General features: G+C 36.0%; 1 protein-coding gene across 1 annotated transcript in view; it reads left to right on the plus strand.

The window, feature by feature from the left end:
• The window catches only part of SNTG2 (syntrophin gamma 2), a gene marked incomplete at both ends in the record, with an annotated part of 175,522 nt that extends 169,014 nt beyond the window's left edge, over window positions 1–6,508 (plus strand). Inside the window, one exon of the mRNA XM_080389202.1 lies at window positions 6,377–6,508. Within this exon, the coding sequence (XP_080245328.1) occupies window positions 6,377–6,508 (132 nt within the window). The remainder of the gene's footprint in view (window positions 1–6,376) is intronic.
• Window positions 6,509–16,576: the final 10,068 nt, after the last annotated feature.

The following is a 16,576-nucleotide window of genomic DNA, read 5'->3' on the forward strand; positions in this document are numbered from 1 at the left end:
CTGGTCTTAAATTTTTCATTGAAGAAAGAAAGAAAAGACATCAGTGTCACTAGACCATTGTGAGCCATATTGAAGCCTCAACTAAATGTTGCTGGTCTCATGAACTTCTTGTTTGTTATGCATATAGCTTAACAGCCCTGCATATTTATCTGACTGTGTTCATTATGCTTTCTCCTCTGACTTCAAGCCTAAACTATTCTGTAATTTCAGGGTGGTACAGTGGTACAATGTGATCTGATTTTGCAATTAGATTCTGCAGCAGTTTTGCAGTAAATCCTGTTCTCTTTAAAACAGGAGAACTTCAGGAGAGTGATCAAGGTCAGATCAGCAACTGTATTTCTTTCTTTTGATTTATTGTATACATCTGAGAGGATATTTATTCCATATTGGTACTGTTGAGAGATATGGCAAATTAAGGAGAGTGCAAGCAAAGCTCACTTCTTACAGAAACATTAATCTCTAGCATCAATAAACCATAATCTAGCACTCAAGCCCTTCTGTATTTTTAACATGGGTCTTTTGTTGCTGAAGTCTGGCAGTTTACTACTGAACAGCTTGAGGTCCTGGAAAACATTTGCAAGATGATGGTAGATAAGAGGTAAGATTTTGCCTGTGTGACAGTATTGGACAATCTGATTGCTGTTGGCAATTTATTTTAATATTTGCTGGAATGGATTAATTTAGTTGGCTGCTCTTAGACAAGCATCTCCAGAACAATTTTTCGGATGAGTTTCTTGTGCATTAACAAAGTTTGCATCTGCCAATGCAACATTTAAAACTGTTTCAGATTTAGCAGTAAATAGTGGCATTTGGAATCAGTCAAGCAGAAAAGTGAAAAGCCATCTGACTCTTCCAGATCCCTGTAGAACACTGTTAAAAGACTTAAGTACAATTGATAGAGTTGGTTATCTGGCACTGTATGTTGGCATCATAGATATAGTTCCTATGCTTGCAGGGTAAGAGCACCATTTTTGCTTATCCTTCTTCTCTTTGTGCAAACAGTCACAGAGGAGGCCAAGTAAAAGTTTGTAACTAAAGAAGCTTTCATACCATAGCTGATAATTATCTCTGTGTGTTTATGATAATCTTAACAAGTTGTGCAATACTAATACATTTGTTTTTCTCAACCACGATATGGCTCCCAAGCATTGGTATACTTGCTGAGACATAGAACTGAATGTAGAATTTCCTTTTCCATTTTGACTTCCATGTGGACTGGAGCTAAAACCTAGATATATCTATCTGTTCTTTTTTTACAAAATATATGGTTATCTTTTCAATCTGATTAAAATAATATACTGAAGAATATAGTAGTAATAGTCATGCTCTTGTCAACAAATGACACTGAGGCTTACCGATGTCCTTAAAGAAGTCATGAAATGCACAGGACACAATAACACTACCTGTCAGTGTCTGCCTTTTATGTGATACAGGCTCATGCCTTGTTCAAATACTGATTCACCAGCTCTCAGAAGTAATGAATATAATTGTGTGCATGATAATGGTGCAACAGGCATGTCAGGCTCTTTATGTTATGTAATAAATACAACTGTCATAGGTGGGTGGGGGAAAAAACACTTTTTTTTTTTTTTTTTTTTGACTCTGCACATATAGTGATCAAGGTCAATACAATGTGCATATTTTTCTTATTGTCAATACCAGCAGGCAAATTTGAAGTCTTGTCCTCCCAACTGCTTTAATCCAGTCTTTATGTTCTTCTCATGCTGTCTTCCTTCTAGTGCCTTTGTTGTACCTAATCCACTTATTAGAATACATATAGTAAACTGAAATAGCTTTGGTTGAAATATGACAAGCACAGGTTCTTCTAAATACACAAAAAATAAACTGAAAATCTTAATTAAAGTAAAAAACAGCAATCACGGATAAGGCAAGCAAGCAAGCATAAGGGTAGTGTTAGATGATACAAAGCAAATAAAATAGTCATCTGCCTGACTGGGTATGGAGGGAAAGGTTACTTAAAAAAAATAAATAATAGTTATCAGAGCAATGCATTTGTTTGAGAGAAGTGTCATTGGTGTTATTTTCTAGGAAAATTTCACACTACATTCTAAACTTGAAAAGGTCAAATTTCCACCCTTTAAAACCATATTCAAGATAGTCTCTTGCTAAGAGACATATTGTGGCCATGTTCTCTGACTATGCCGCATCTACATTTCCCCAAGCCAGAATGCCATCCCAGTCTTTTACCAAATCCATATTTCCAAACTAACCCCTAGTCCTGTTCCCGTTCCCTGTTGTACTCTGGATGCAAGCTGTATCCACCATCAGAACACCAGCTCTCCAAGTAACCTATAACCTGTGCCTGCACAAATTTGTACCCCAGCCTTCTGCTGCAGATATACGTGACCGTTCCTCAGCATCTGCACTTGATTAGCCAGCTTCAGGATTATGAAGTCAACAAGTGCAGACATCAAACATCCTATAAACACAAAGCACCACAGCCTTAGCCCGATTTGTGGTCTCCCGGGTCAAATACTACTGTGATAAGATGCATTTCTGGGGTCTCCCAGTGCACGAGGCTTCAGGTGAACCCCACCTCTCTGATACCACCGTAGCTGACCACATCTAACCAAGCCCTGAAAGAGGACACCTCCAGAGTGTCCACTTTTATGATTTTTAGATGATTGCTCACCCCCACAGATAACCTAACATAAAAATAGTGAAGACATGAGAGACACAAGAGAAGCGAACCCGCTGGTAGACTGCATGAGGAGTGCTTACACACCATCTATTTGGCTACCCAGCTCTGGAACAACTTCCAAAACTAGCACCACTCTTGAAAATAATAACCCAGACTGAGGGACCTGCAGTATTGAGAAAATGTATGCAGTATGGAGAAAATACAGTGTTGTATTCATATAAAACATAGGTTTAGCAATACTGCTCCTCTTTCAACTGTATGTGGAATATCTTACCTAGAAATACGACCATATCATTAGTATTCAAAAGGTTATTCACGACAGGTTAAACAACTTCTCTCAGATACACAGGAGGGACTACTGCAGCTTGATCCCTACTCTGATAGAAACAAAGAGGACTCTGCAGTAGGGGCATTGGGAAGGACTGACTCCCAGTGATGAGACATTCCTGTCCTTGTTCTTTTCTTATCTTCACATAACGTTTTTAGAGCAGTCTGAAATCCTGCCTACAATCTCTGTTAGTTTACCTCTCACTGCTTACCTTCATAAACCTGTATAGATTAGACACACATAAAGGCAGAGTAGAGAAAGAGAAAGCTTTGTGAAGGGTGCTCTTCTCTCTGTTTGGCTGCGTTCGGTGAGTGTGTTGAATGTCAGAACCTGATGTAAAATTGCTGGATGATTTCAGCTGGTGTTGAAGCAAATGTAAGATTAATGTGAGTCATTTTATATTTCAGAATGTATTATTTTTAGTGGTGGTAATTCAGATTTAAACCTTTTACTTGAGCTGAGAACTGATCTACTGAGGCCTGTATTATTTCATATTAAGTTGTATTCCATTAATAATCATGAAAGTGTACTTCATTTTAGTTTTATAAAACTTAGACAATGAAAATTAAATAATGCCACTATTTTTTTCTGAAAGTGTTTATATTAATTTTATGACAGTATTTACAGTCAATAAAACATATTTTAAGAAATGTATTCTCATATTTGCTCCATAACTATCAATAAAAATAGAAAAAGCAGATTTTTTTATCTCCCCAAAAATGATTACATGGTATTAAATTCCTCAAAGGATTTTGACCAGCGTTCATGCTTAATTTTACTTTCACAACAAGATCTATTTTTTGAGGCCTCAATGATTACTTCAGCAACCAAATGCTAGTTAACTAAGTGCTTAGTTTGGTACAAGGTCTGAAGCAATTTTTCTTCTTTTAGGGTAATTATTCCTTAATCTGTTGACTGAAAAGTATGCAAAAGGAGAAGGTTGAGAGAGTTTTGCCTCTTCCCTCAATCTTACCTTAATTTCTCCTTAATTAACTAGATATGAATGACAATAAACAGCACATTCTGCTTATCAGTTATATTGGTTTATGCCCCTGGTTTTTTTTTTATAGAAGTGGTTTGTGTTTGCTCTTCTTTTTTATAATCTTGGAAGTGTCAGTTTGTAATCTGTTATTGCAATTGTAATTAGATATTGAGTTGTAATAATCTATTTAAAATTGTTGGCATAAAAAAAAAAAAGGCTCTGTTTCTGAATTCAGATGTTTTTTGCTTGGAAATTTGTAGGAAAACCAGTCAGTAATTTCAGAGAAGAATATTTGAAGGGAGGGGAGAGTTATTTCATTTATGTTAACACATTCTCAAAGCTGTTTAATTGACAATTTCTTGTGTTTCCAGGTTCTGGAAATAGTTAATTTTTTTTTTTGTCTGACACCCAAGAAAAATTATTATATGCATCTAAAAATCTCTGCTTACATATTCTTTGCAGGCCGCAGGGGCTGAAAGCATTGCTCCCTTAGGCCTCCGTGTGCAATGAGTAAGCACCATAAGGAGGACAGTTTGCTGCCAAAACTTTCTCTCTTCCAAGGCTACTGTGTCTGAGAAGGTCTTTCCCTCTAGTTTTTGTGGATATTTTATAGAAGATAAAGGCTTTTGTAAGGCCTGTTACACCACAGGAAGACCATATATTGGGAGCTTGTTGAATATCATTCTCTTACTTTTATTGTCCAGTAATATTGCTTATTGTCACCTTGTGCTGGAGAGAGTAGATGGTAACAGAAAGTTATATTTTTCTGGGAATAATAAATTTGCTTAGTGGTAAAAAAAGTCCCTGAGATAATAAACTATAGGTGCCTGAGGTTGTAAAGAAACCATACACAATTTTAAAAAAATAATAAAATGAGTAGAATCTTATTGTCATGAAGTAAAGCTATCAAATATTGTCAGGGTGTAATGTTTTTCTTTCTGCCACTCCTTGTTTCTCTTTTCCTTGGCTGCTCCTTCCTTCTTTACTCCTTTCCTCTCCCACAGCACGACTCCTCCATCGGTTGCAGTCCCGTCAGGGGTGTTAGGGGCTCTGCCATGGAGCATCTCCTACTGCACTGGCCTTGTTGCCTTTTTGAGGAATTTACTGCCCTTTCTTAAATGTTTTCCTAGAGTTGCCACCGTTTTGCCTGCTGGGCCCGGCCATGCCCTGCAGGGGAGGCTGGAACCAGCTGGAACCGGCTGTTCCTGGCCTGAGGCAGCCCTGGCTGCTCCTCACAGGGGCCCTGCAGCAACCAAAAAAAAATAATTCCCAGTTATGCCCAATATAGGGTCACGAAGTTGGGCCCCACAAATACTAGCAAATAATTTAAGACATTAGTTAGCAGTAAAACCCACTCCTGCCTAGTAAATACATGGCCTTTTATAGCAAAATGGTGTGATGGTGAACTTTTCTAGAACAGTAATCTTGAATTCCAAATACTCTGTTTGAGGCAATTTTTTGAGAAGATACCATAAAATACTGAGATAGGAAAAGTAGTAGTCCAGTGCTTTGTGTTTTGTTGAAAGGCAAGTGTATGCAGTGTGCCTCAATAAACTACTATGTAGCCAACACATTGAAACAAGTGTCTGCTCCTCAAACCAAACACTGTCCCACATCCCCACAATCTGTTTACCAGCTGCAGACTTTAGAAATAGTAGTATCACGTACATTTAACATGTTTCTTATATTTTATTTGTTTTCATTGTGTCAGAATATCACTGCATTTCTGTCTAGGGAGATGAGAAAAAGAAATTTAACTTCTGCACAGAAGATGAAGTATGTTATAAAAAGCCAAGGGAATCTGAGAACTGGTTAGGAGTAAGTCTGTAACTCAGTAACTCTGCCCTTTTGTGAATTAGGGCATATGAGTTTCATACCCAGCCATATTTCTATATGTGGGTTGTGATGTGACTTTACCTTACTTAGCATCCACCCTGCCTCTGGCCTTCGAGCTTGCTTCTCTGACTCTCCTCCAGAGACTGCCAGAGTATGTGCCCTCCTCACCCTACCCAGCTGTTGACTGACACTGCAGCATCCCCAAACATCCTTAATTTATCATATACTTTAAAATATGTTGCAGTATTTGAATGTTCTCACAAGTTGAACGCTTTCATTTTCAGAGCTGAGTAAAATCTAAGCAATAAAGTAGCACAGAGTGAAATTAAATTGACATGTGTCGTGGCCAGTGAACGAGGTATAGATATACATCTTTTATTCTTAACACCTTTAACCTTACAGTTCCCTGTAAAGATTCAAATTTTCATTTAAATTTTATTGTTGTTTGCTGACTAGTCTGTTCTGTATTTATGTAAAATGTTTATAAACCTGAACATGAGCTCATATTTTGTCTTCTCTCTCTCTTTTTTTTTTTTTCTTTTTTTTTTTCCCTTACTTACTCTTTCAGGAACTTGAATTTCAGGATCTGACAGCGGTTTTACACTGTATTCACTCCTTTATAGCAGCAAAAGTGGCATCTGTGGATCCAGTATTCATAGACAGTCAGAGTATTGCAAGAAAATATATGTACAGTAACTGATACCAGATGATATGTCATGACTATGGAAAATAAATTATTTTCTTAAAGAAAGTAGTTAACTCATGTACAGTATTGCAACTTCGTGATTTTATAAGAAGTCTATGGTTGTGTTATCTGTAATGATAAGAGTTTTCACAATCTGTTAAACATTTTGAATCTTTGAGTTAACAAATACTAAGTCAAACTGAATCAGTTTGTCATCTTCAGCATTTATCTAAAATTCTAAGTGAATATTCATTCAATAATATTTGTGTCGTCATTCATTTTGATTTCTGCTCTCATGGTCATCCATACTCCCCCTTATTAAACAGAAAGGTGGAATAACATTTGAAAAATGTGTGTCTAAAATTGGGCCTCTAAGTGTCTTTTGAAAAGTGCTGGGCACACAGACAATTTCTACAGCCTTCACTGTAGAAAAGAATTAATTATTGAAGACAACTGCCATAGAAATCAAATTTTTATCTTGCTTCTATGTTTGAAAAGTTATAGTTCCACAGTCCAGTTCTTTTGAGGCCTGAGAGTTTAGCTCTGGCAAAACACCAAGTACTCTATTTCAGATCAAGGAAAAGACTTAAGCACACACTTGACTCTAAGCATATTAAGTAGCCCCGGTGTATGCACAAGGTAATGTTAAGTATGTATTTAAATACTGCGGTAGATCAACTGAGGAGCTTTAGACTCTGCTAAGAAGCCTAACTATAGGCACTCAGTTTTAGAAAACTTGCCATAGGGTTTTCTTATCTGTTCATAAAGCTTCCATGAATCATTCATTTATTCATTCATAGATTGCCTTGCCACTGTCCTTTGATGTGGTGCTCTGTATGGTTGAGAACAGATTCTTTAATAACTGTTTTGTTTGGAGGAGGATGCTCCCAGTATATGGTGAACACAAGAAAACAGATTTTTCTGGGCCATCGACCTTTTTTTTTTTTTTTCCCCTGTAGCTCTAACCCTGACTTACACACAAGCAACGTGTGTTTTGTCTTTGCTAAGGAAATAATATGGTTCTACTTTTGAAATATTCCTAACTTTCCTTCTGAAATCATCTTATATGCACAGATAACACTTCCTGGTATTGAAAAATTTATATAAAAGGAAGACATTTTAATCTTAGGGCATACTTCCTGTGATACCAAATATTGTAGGTTTCTGTAATAGAAGGCTCAGTTGATTTCAAGTGCAATTTTGAGGCAGCATCAGGCATTTTTTTTATTTTTTTTTTCAAGAAAATAAAACAATTACAAAATCAAGGAAGAAGAATATCCAAAATAGATACAATGGTTATGGAGCAAATTTATCAGTCCTCCCTGAATTTTAGGGGTCTAGTAAAGTATCCTGCTAAGGTAAAAGCCTAAAGTTACTGTATCTTAAGTAAAAGAGGTAATTGCCTTTAAAAGCTCTCAGGTGAGAAGTGTTTTTACCTAACTTCAGTGCTTAAATTTAGTCAGAGAAGCTGCTCTTCTCAGGTCTTAAGGTACTTAGCTGTCTTGGCAGACTGTAATGAGACCTCAGGCACTTACTTTAAATGGATGCTTAACTGTTCATCTAAAGATTAGGCATAAATAAAGTGCCTAAAGTAGTCGATTTGATCCTACTATAAGGATTACCTGTTGCTAAGTGTTATCCATAGAGAAAATCATTTAAGCAGTAGGGACTCTGCAATTCCAGTGGTGTTTATGGTTCTAAAGTTGTTTGCAAGGAGGCATAGTGCTGACTCCTGTTGAAACAATGTTTAATAAAGGTAAGAAATATTTTTATTAATTGTAGATAAGTTTAGTAAAGGTAAGAAATATTTTTATTAAATGTAGATAAGTATTTATAGCCATTATGATATTAAACAAAAATAGTCTCTACTTTATATTACACTTTTTCCAAAAAAATCAATCAAAAATTATCTTTCTCAAACTTGCCTTTATTCAAAATGTTTCATTTAATTTTCATCTTTCCACTTTATTTTCATCTTTTTGTATTTACTGTATTATAACATTCACAAATAATAGCATCAAAATTAGAATAGCTTTATTACAACCAATTCTCAGTTATTAGCATGAAAAATTATAACTGACAGTGTCTCTAGGATGAATAACGATGGAATTCTCTCGATTTTGTTTGTCTGCTATTTTCTCATATTCAAAATTCAACACTAATATGGAACAGTAGAAAAGTTACTAGCTAGTACTGAACTGATACTATGGTCAAGCTTCTAGACTTAATATTTTAAGTATCATATGATTAAAACCACAGCATATGGCCCCAAATACCTTAAGTAAATCTTAAAAGATATTAAGCTTAGTTTATTAAATAATCTTTAATTTCTACCAAAAAGCTCTACATTTCAAGGTGAGCTTTTGTTGTTGCTGCAAGAGCAGCTGGATATTGTACATTTTCATTAAACACACTCAGTTTTTTTTTATATGAAGGTGCTTATTCTGATTTGAAGTAATTTTGTTATTTGTTCCATGGAATTTCTAAATACTTTTAGTCTTTTGGGGAGCTATACTCTCTACCATTTTTGCAAGACAGTGGTTTTCATCCAATATATCCAAATCAATCTCAATGAACATTAGAGAAAAAATTCTTAGAAATTCACCCTCTGGATTTTAGGGCTGTATTTTAGAAATAATACTCAAAATATATGTTTAATGAGAAACCTGCAGAACCTTGTTAGCTCGCTTGCTCTTTCCTTCATTTCATATTCTGTGACAGTCTCAAGGCAGGGACTAAAGGCCAGGCTTCTGAAGAAGTTGCCAGAGTCTGTGAAAAGTTAATGGACTGCTAATTACTCAGCTGTTACATAGTTTGTATAGGACTTCCATAGCACTTTGCATTTCTTTGTCATTATCTTTACACACACATCCTATGCGAAAATGTTGCACTTCCAATTTGTTTGGTTGCTTATGTTCATTTGTTACATTTTTTTTTTTTTTATTGTCAGTAAAGCCTGTTATTTTATCATTGCCTTTAGAGTATGTCTCTTATAACATGCATATATTTTTTCCCTAAGTTCTTGAGTATTTGCACCACTGCAGCTCACCAAAGACCTCAAAACAGTAGAATTCACAAATGGTAATTAGATCTGCTGGTAGGTAGGTACCTTCCACAGTCACCCCTTAGGCAGAGGATAGTTGCTTTATGGTGACTGGGCAGTAGGAATGTAGACTATTTAATTGCTAATCAAAACAGGAAACAAATTTTAATATGCTTTGTTGCATACTTGTGATATATTAAGCTTTAGTGTTACTGCTTCGTCATTCATTTGTGCATAGTTGTCCTTCGTGTTTTCTAGGGAGACAAAGAGGTACCAGTATTGAAGAAGGGGTAGGAGGAGAGAGGCATTTGCTACAGCAGAGCCATAAACATCAGGCTGGGGAAAGAAGCATACAAACATAGAGTTAGAAAATTGTTTACCATCACAAAATCAACCACTTTATGACTAGAAGCAGAATAGAAACAGATATAATATTGACATAGAAATTATCCTATGTCTTTAAATTAAACTCAAAACTTGGTTAAAAGGCTAAAAATAATACCATTTATGAACATGATTTTGGACAGATGGGTAGTGCCATCTATTTAAATCAGAGCAAGGCTAATCAGTGACACAAATTAAGGAGTGGTATGGCATGAACTTGGGTGCTGGACTTGAATGATACTGTTGATTTTTTAAAAAAATAATTTCCTTCAGTTTTTGGTCTATAAAATCTGCAGAAAAAGTCCTGTGTGCAGTCAAGCTAGAGTCAGCTCAGGTCCATGCCCAGTGAGTGCCTTGGTTGTGCTACCCTGTTTAAAACACCAGAGCGTTTAACACAGGGGACATGGTCAGACCCTGCCAGGTAACCCCAGGGATAGAAAACAGGCCCTGACAATTTTAGTTACATATTTAGATATTGCCAGAGAGTCTCACTGACTTCAGTGAAGGCAGGGCCTCACCTACTGTATCTGACCTATATTATTTAATTTCATTTTTGCTTATAATCATAAAGCATAGAATATAATATTGAGGGTGCTGATCCAAAGCTCAAGTTCTGGAAATCTGACTTAATTCTTTTCACACTAGGGTCTTTGAAAAAGTATTTCAAAGTGATTTCCACCCTTGAGCCAGTAGGCCTGAAGCTTAAACAAGAATTTTTTGTGGGGGGAGTGATAAGCTCTGACAAACTTCGCAACCATAAATCTAAAATCCTGTCTTATATCTGAAATACATTAATTCATAAGTAACTTCAGACAAGGCATGCCTTTTCCACAAAACCTTTAATGTGAGTCTGATCTTTGTAGTGGCATAAGCAGTGTTTTAAAATGCTTGAATTTCTTTTTAAGTACATGCCCATAAATGCTTCTACTAAAATACTGTCAGGATTTTGTAACGCCTCCCCACCCACCTGAGTGGGTAGAGAAGCATTGTGATACAGGAACACCTCTATCACAGCGTTCAAAGTGGTAGGTGTGGGGGTGTAATGGCAACGCAATTTTTCTGCTTTTTGTTTACTGCTGTCATTGATTTTTCACGTAACACGGGTTGCCCATGTCCTGCAGTAAGCTTTTGAGGGCAGAGACAGTGAACATCAGAAAGGAAACCCGTTCCTCTGTGCTGTCATGAGAGCTGAAGTCAGTGGTTATTTTTGTCCCTCTTTCCAGTGCATGGGAAATGGATCAAAACACTGCAAAAATGGAAGCAGGGGAGGGATGGACAGACAGATAGACTATGCAATCTTAAAAACCCCCTCTTCTTAGGCATGCAAGCTAAAAGAACCTAAGACTCTTGGAATTTCATTGAGAAATTCTTCTTTCAGTGTAGTTCTCTTCCTTTAAATTGCTATTCATTGAGTTATGGCTGCTGAATATGAGAATATGTCAAAGGAAATAATCTGAAATATATCATGTGGTCATGTTTCCTGTTTCTTAACCTATGCTTCAGAAACATTTAGGTACTTTTCTATTGAAGCACGTAGAGAGATTATCTTATGTGAAGTAAAAGACCTTGTAGAAAATTTACTAGGAAGTACAAAAGGGATTTGTGTAGCATGCAAGATGAAATTGAAGATGTATTTTAATCTCATTCAACCAGAAAAACTCCACAAGTAAAATCTTTTGATTAAATTTGAAGTTACTAAATTCCATGGACATGAGCCAAAATCCACTGGTGTTTTAAGTCCCAGTGACTTAAAGGGGACTTAACCTGAAAAATGACAAAAAAATATACAATTTTAAATAATCCGCAGCGGAATAAAAACTCTTTTCTTTTCTCATATTCTCATGGTGCAGGGCTGCCTACATTGTCAGTAAAATCAGTAAAAGAACTCATTCCTACTGAAAAAGCTGCTGGCTTTTCAGTAAGGAATCAAACTCTTTGGATTGAAACCTGTAATCTTTTATTTGGAAATGCTGCCATGGTGCCCTGTAAGAGCTGCAGTTACGTAGGTATTCAGACCTCTAGTCCAGATGTATTGCAGACTTTTTTTTTTTTTTTTTTTTCTTTTTCCTCCAGTGCAAAACCCTATCTATTGTGCAAGTCTACACTACATCAGGAGCTGTGAGTGGCAGAAAGGTCTCAGCTGCATAGATCTGTAGGATTGCCGGGCAACCGAACAGGGAAAGGAAGTTAAATGTAAGAAGAACTTTATTTTTCTTTCCTGGTTACAAATTATTCTTGGAACATTATTTCTGTTATATTTCTAAGCTAACTAGGTGCCAGGCTTTTACACGTCTAGATTCTCAACTATGATTGAAATATCATTCTCAATGCTTATTAATGATTTAATGTAGAAATGAGGTGTCCAGTCTGTATTAATCATCTGGTCTCAACTCCATAATTGTTGGAAAGGACTGGCAGTTCCAGGGAGTGCTTTACTCTGTCCTGCAATAGATACCTAAAACCAGAGGACTGAATCGTGTTCTGAGAAAGCAGTCATCTTTCTCCGTCAACTAGCCTAGATTTTCCTATACTATCACATTGTTTTTTCACTGCTCAGTTTCCTATAGGTAGCATTAGTGTCAGATTTGTATACCAATACAATAAAAAGTAGCAATCATGAGCAATGTTGAGAGGTTATGAGAATAAAATAAAACAATCCTGAAGTGAATGAAGTGTAAATCAGAAGTCTTGTCGTCCCCTTAAACAGTCAGAGTGGAAGAAAATGCCTTAGCCTCTTTTTCCAGCTAGCAGTTACTGCCTAGTGCTTAGTAGAAAATATTTCTAAAGTGAGGCAGTAGAAATTGTGTTAATTCATAGACTGGTTCTATATCCCAGGGGATACACTGACTCTTGGAGCATCAAGCTACTCATAAAAAAAAATATTAGAGACATTCTACTGTGTCTTTAAGCACTTTGTTCAATTAACATTCAGAACTGAGCTAAGCGAATGTCCTACAACATCCATAAGCAGAGTACATAATCAGCTCAATGTTTTCTTTTTGCACAGAAGCTGGAGAAATATTCCCCAGCTGAGTTAATATGAATATTTCATTGGTTTTAGGGATAAAATTTTCCCTGTTTTAAAGTAGAAATCCTCTACTGAACCAGTATATTTAGTCAGATTATTTTATTGTTGGGTAAAACCAGAAAAAAACCTGTTCCTTAAATATTTCACACCAAGACTTGGAGAAGTGCTATGATTTGCATTTGTCTCGTACTCAAGCTATATTCAATACTATAAAGAATTTTCAGAGTAAATGTAGCAGTTTTCCCCACCTGCCTGCTACTAAAAGCACAGTGGCTTCTACAAAAGTCCCAGCACTTACTGGTACATATTGCATCTTAGTGTTCAAGATATGCTAGTGCTTTCATAGACCTCAAATGGGGAAATGTATGCAGTTAAAGAGAAGTAGCAAACTTAGCATTTGTATAATACTAAGTATTATACATCTAATAATAGCTGCAGGGTTGAATGTCAGACATTTCTGGACTTCAATTCTTTGTGGTAGTTAATGATGTTTTTACCAGCGTTTTTGACATTATTACAGATTTATTTGTCCCCATCACTGGGTTATTCATAGCCAGATTAAATGAAAAGGAATTAGGTTCATAATCAAGCTGGTATTTAATTTGCCCTTCACCTTTATTTGGTTCAAGGCACCGAGGACTTTCAATTAACTCATTCCATACAGTAGGTGAAAATGCTGTTATGACAGCACCAAATTCTGAGTGCATGGTCATTTTACCTTACACAGAGTTAACTTCTTCCCAGTCCTGCTCTCAAGTTCCCTGAGTAATTTTGCTTCTTACTTTGTTTTGCACTTTAATTTTTTAGAGTTTTACTAAGATCTCAAAATACTCTTAAACATGTTGTTTCATTACAGTCTTTGTCATCCTAATGCTATAAAGCCAAGTATTACTTTTGTTGCCATATTAACTATTTCTCCTCCCTCAATCTTTTTTATTTCCTTTTAAGTTTCTCACACACTGTTTTTTATCCTTTAGAGAAAGATCTGCAATTGCAATCAGGAAATTACCCCCAAAACCATAGTTTTTGAATGCTTATGTGAAAAGGATCTAAACAAGATTTCTCTGCTTTAATAATTAAGATTTTTTTACTGATTTTCCTCTTGGAAAAACTTGCACCATACTTCATTCTGGTCTGGTATATTCTAGTAGGCACAGCAGTTTGGTATGTTTCTTCCCTTGCTAATTAGTATACATCCCTCAACAACAGATGTCTTTTCATCAGTTGTAAATCCATTTATATGGCATGCTCTCTTAAGATTTTACTTAATCTAGCTAAGAGGCGTGTAGTTTTCCTTGGATTTTTTTTCATTCTCTATCTAAATAGCTTTGCCAACCATCACCAAGTGGTTCTTTACACTCAGAATTGTTTAGTTCCCATGCCTTCAAAGAAAATGTTCTCCTAGTTTGATGTGACTGATATTTTGTTTCATAACAATACAGGCAAGTAGGCAAGGTATAGGTGTTATTTTTTTCAAAATATATTTTCAATCTTCTTCTCAATAAGCACAGTATTTTCTCTACTATCCACAGCTGCACAACTTTTTCAACAGTACTTGCAAAGGTATTTTTGCTGAAAGTGCCCGTATGTTAAATTCTAATAGTAGGTCCCATTTTTGTCTAATGCTTGCTAATCAACTGCTTCAATTTTGTTGGTGCATCCTTATCTGCGATATACACAACGCTTTGATTTATCATACCACTTCACGTGTTTTTTCAAGGTCATTTCTCTGAAAGATTGTATTTTGTGTTCATTTGTCATAGCTCTTTCAAAAAAATCAATCAACATTTGTTCTTTTATAGTTCTCATCTCTTGGTCTGAAAAATTTCAACTGCCTGAAAAAAAATATCTGCAGTTGTTCTCCAACAATTTGCTTCATCATTGTTAGTTTTGTTTCTCTTCATTTTTTTTCTTTTCTTTTCTTTTCTTATTTTCTTGATAAAAAACAAAGGGAAGAAAAGTAAGATTTGGAATTTTTAGTAGTATGCTCCATCCTACTCTTCTTTTTCCACAATTTTTTTTTTTTTTTAATTTGACATTCAAAGCACGTCCAACACTTTCTGTAAGATAAATTGGACAAATTAAATCTCTGTGGCATGAAAACATGCCCTCCAAAATAAAATTTTAGAAGTTCAAACTGTAGAAACTAACCCTTTAAGTATTTACATAGGGCAAGTCAGTGTTCACTATTCTACACCACAGAGTTTGGAAATTGCCAGAACTGTGTGCAGATGTCTGAACTCCAAATAAAATTGAAACTGAGGGAACAGGTGTTCCATTAAATATTGCAACAACACCCTTGGAACATTTTTATAGCATAAGGAAGAGAGAGTATCTCAGTATCAGGCATGGATTTGTTGTATTAAGATGTTATCCAAGCCATATGGACATAAGAATTACTGTTTTGCGTCTGGGTAAGAGTCACATAACCTAGAAAATCCAGGGACCAGTGTCAAATACTAAGGAAGGAGTTTCCCAGACTGCTTCTACTCTTATAAAATCTCCTGTGTAGACAGACCTCTTGTCCCCATCGTTTTAAAGCACCGTATACAAGATTTCTAAAAGCTGGACTCTCGCATCTGACAGTATAACCCCACATGAGTCACCGTGCACTGTTTGCATTCTGTGTGCAGACTGCCTGTAGGATTTCCCAAAAGACCAACCTCCAGCTAACAAATAACAAGCAAATGATGTATTTAAAACACCTACAAAAAGGATACGTAACTAGGAACCAGGGTAAGGTATGGATAAAATTGTAGTTCCTTTGTGAGCTCTAGCTAGTGACAATGTCAGAGGCCAGACTCTAGGCTGTTAAATATCCTTAGGGGTTCATTCAGAGGCAGCTCGGGAGACGGAGATCCATAACTAGCTCCCCCTTTGCTATGAACAGATCGTGCAGCGAGAAAAAAGAACTAGCTGTTCTAGTATTACATGTATTTACATTACATTTAGATTCCCCAAAACAGACCTAATAATTAAAACTGCTAGATATGCAACTGTCTACTCACTACATGCACTCACTTTGAATTCCTAGACCTTTGCAGTTGTTTCCTGAGTATGTTTCATTTAATATCTGCAGCCATTTGGGAGTATGCCTATAGATGATTGCTGTGCCTCCGCTGATGAGTGGAAATCATTAAGCTGTAATAGTTTGGTTATTTATCTGTGATCTATCCTTTGCTGTTTCAGGTCAAATAGATTAGCCCCACTAGAAGCATACTTCAGTGGTGGGCTTAAAATGAAAATGAGAATATAGAAAAATTTCTGCAAAATAATTTTAGTGGGAAATTGTTACGTTATTGAGTAGAAGAAGAAAATAAGCACACTTGATGCACTTGAAAACTTTATTAAAAGCTATCTTTATTTTTCAAAATTCTAATAATTTCTAATCATATCAAACTAAGCCATTTATTTTGTACTCATGGCAACATGCTTAAACAGAGTAGGAAAGTCAGACTTTAAATTGTAATGCTGTAGTATTTTCAAATGTGAGAGGCCATTCAGAGCACCTGCCTGTTCAGTTGCATCATTGCTTAATGTTTCTTTCTATAAATGCATGCCTAACACAGTTGTGGCCTTATCCAGAGCCATCACCACTCTTACTCCTGGAGGCCCTACATCCTACATA

This window comes from Falco punctatus, assembly GCF_963210335.1.
Source record: "Falco punctatus genome assembly, chromosome: 5".
NCBI lineage: Eukaryota > Metazoa > Chordata > Aves > Falconiformes > Falconidae > Falco > Falco punctatus.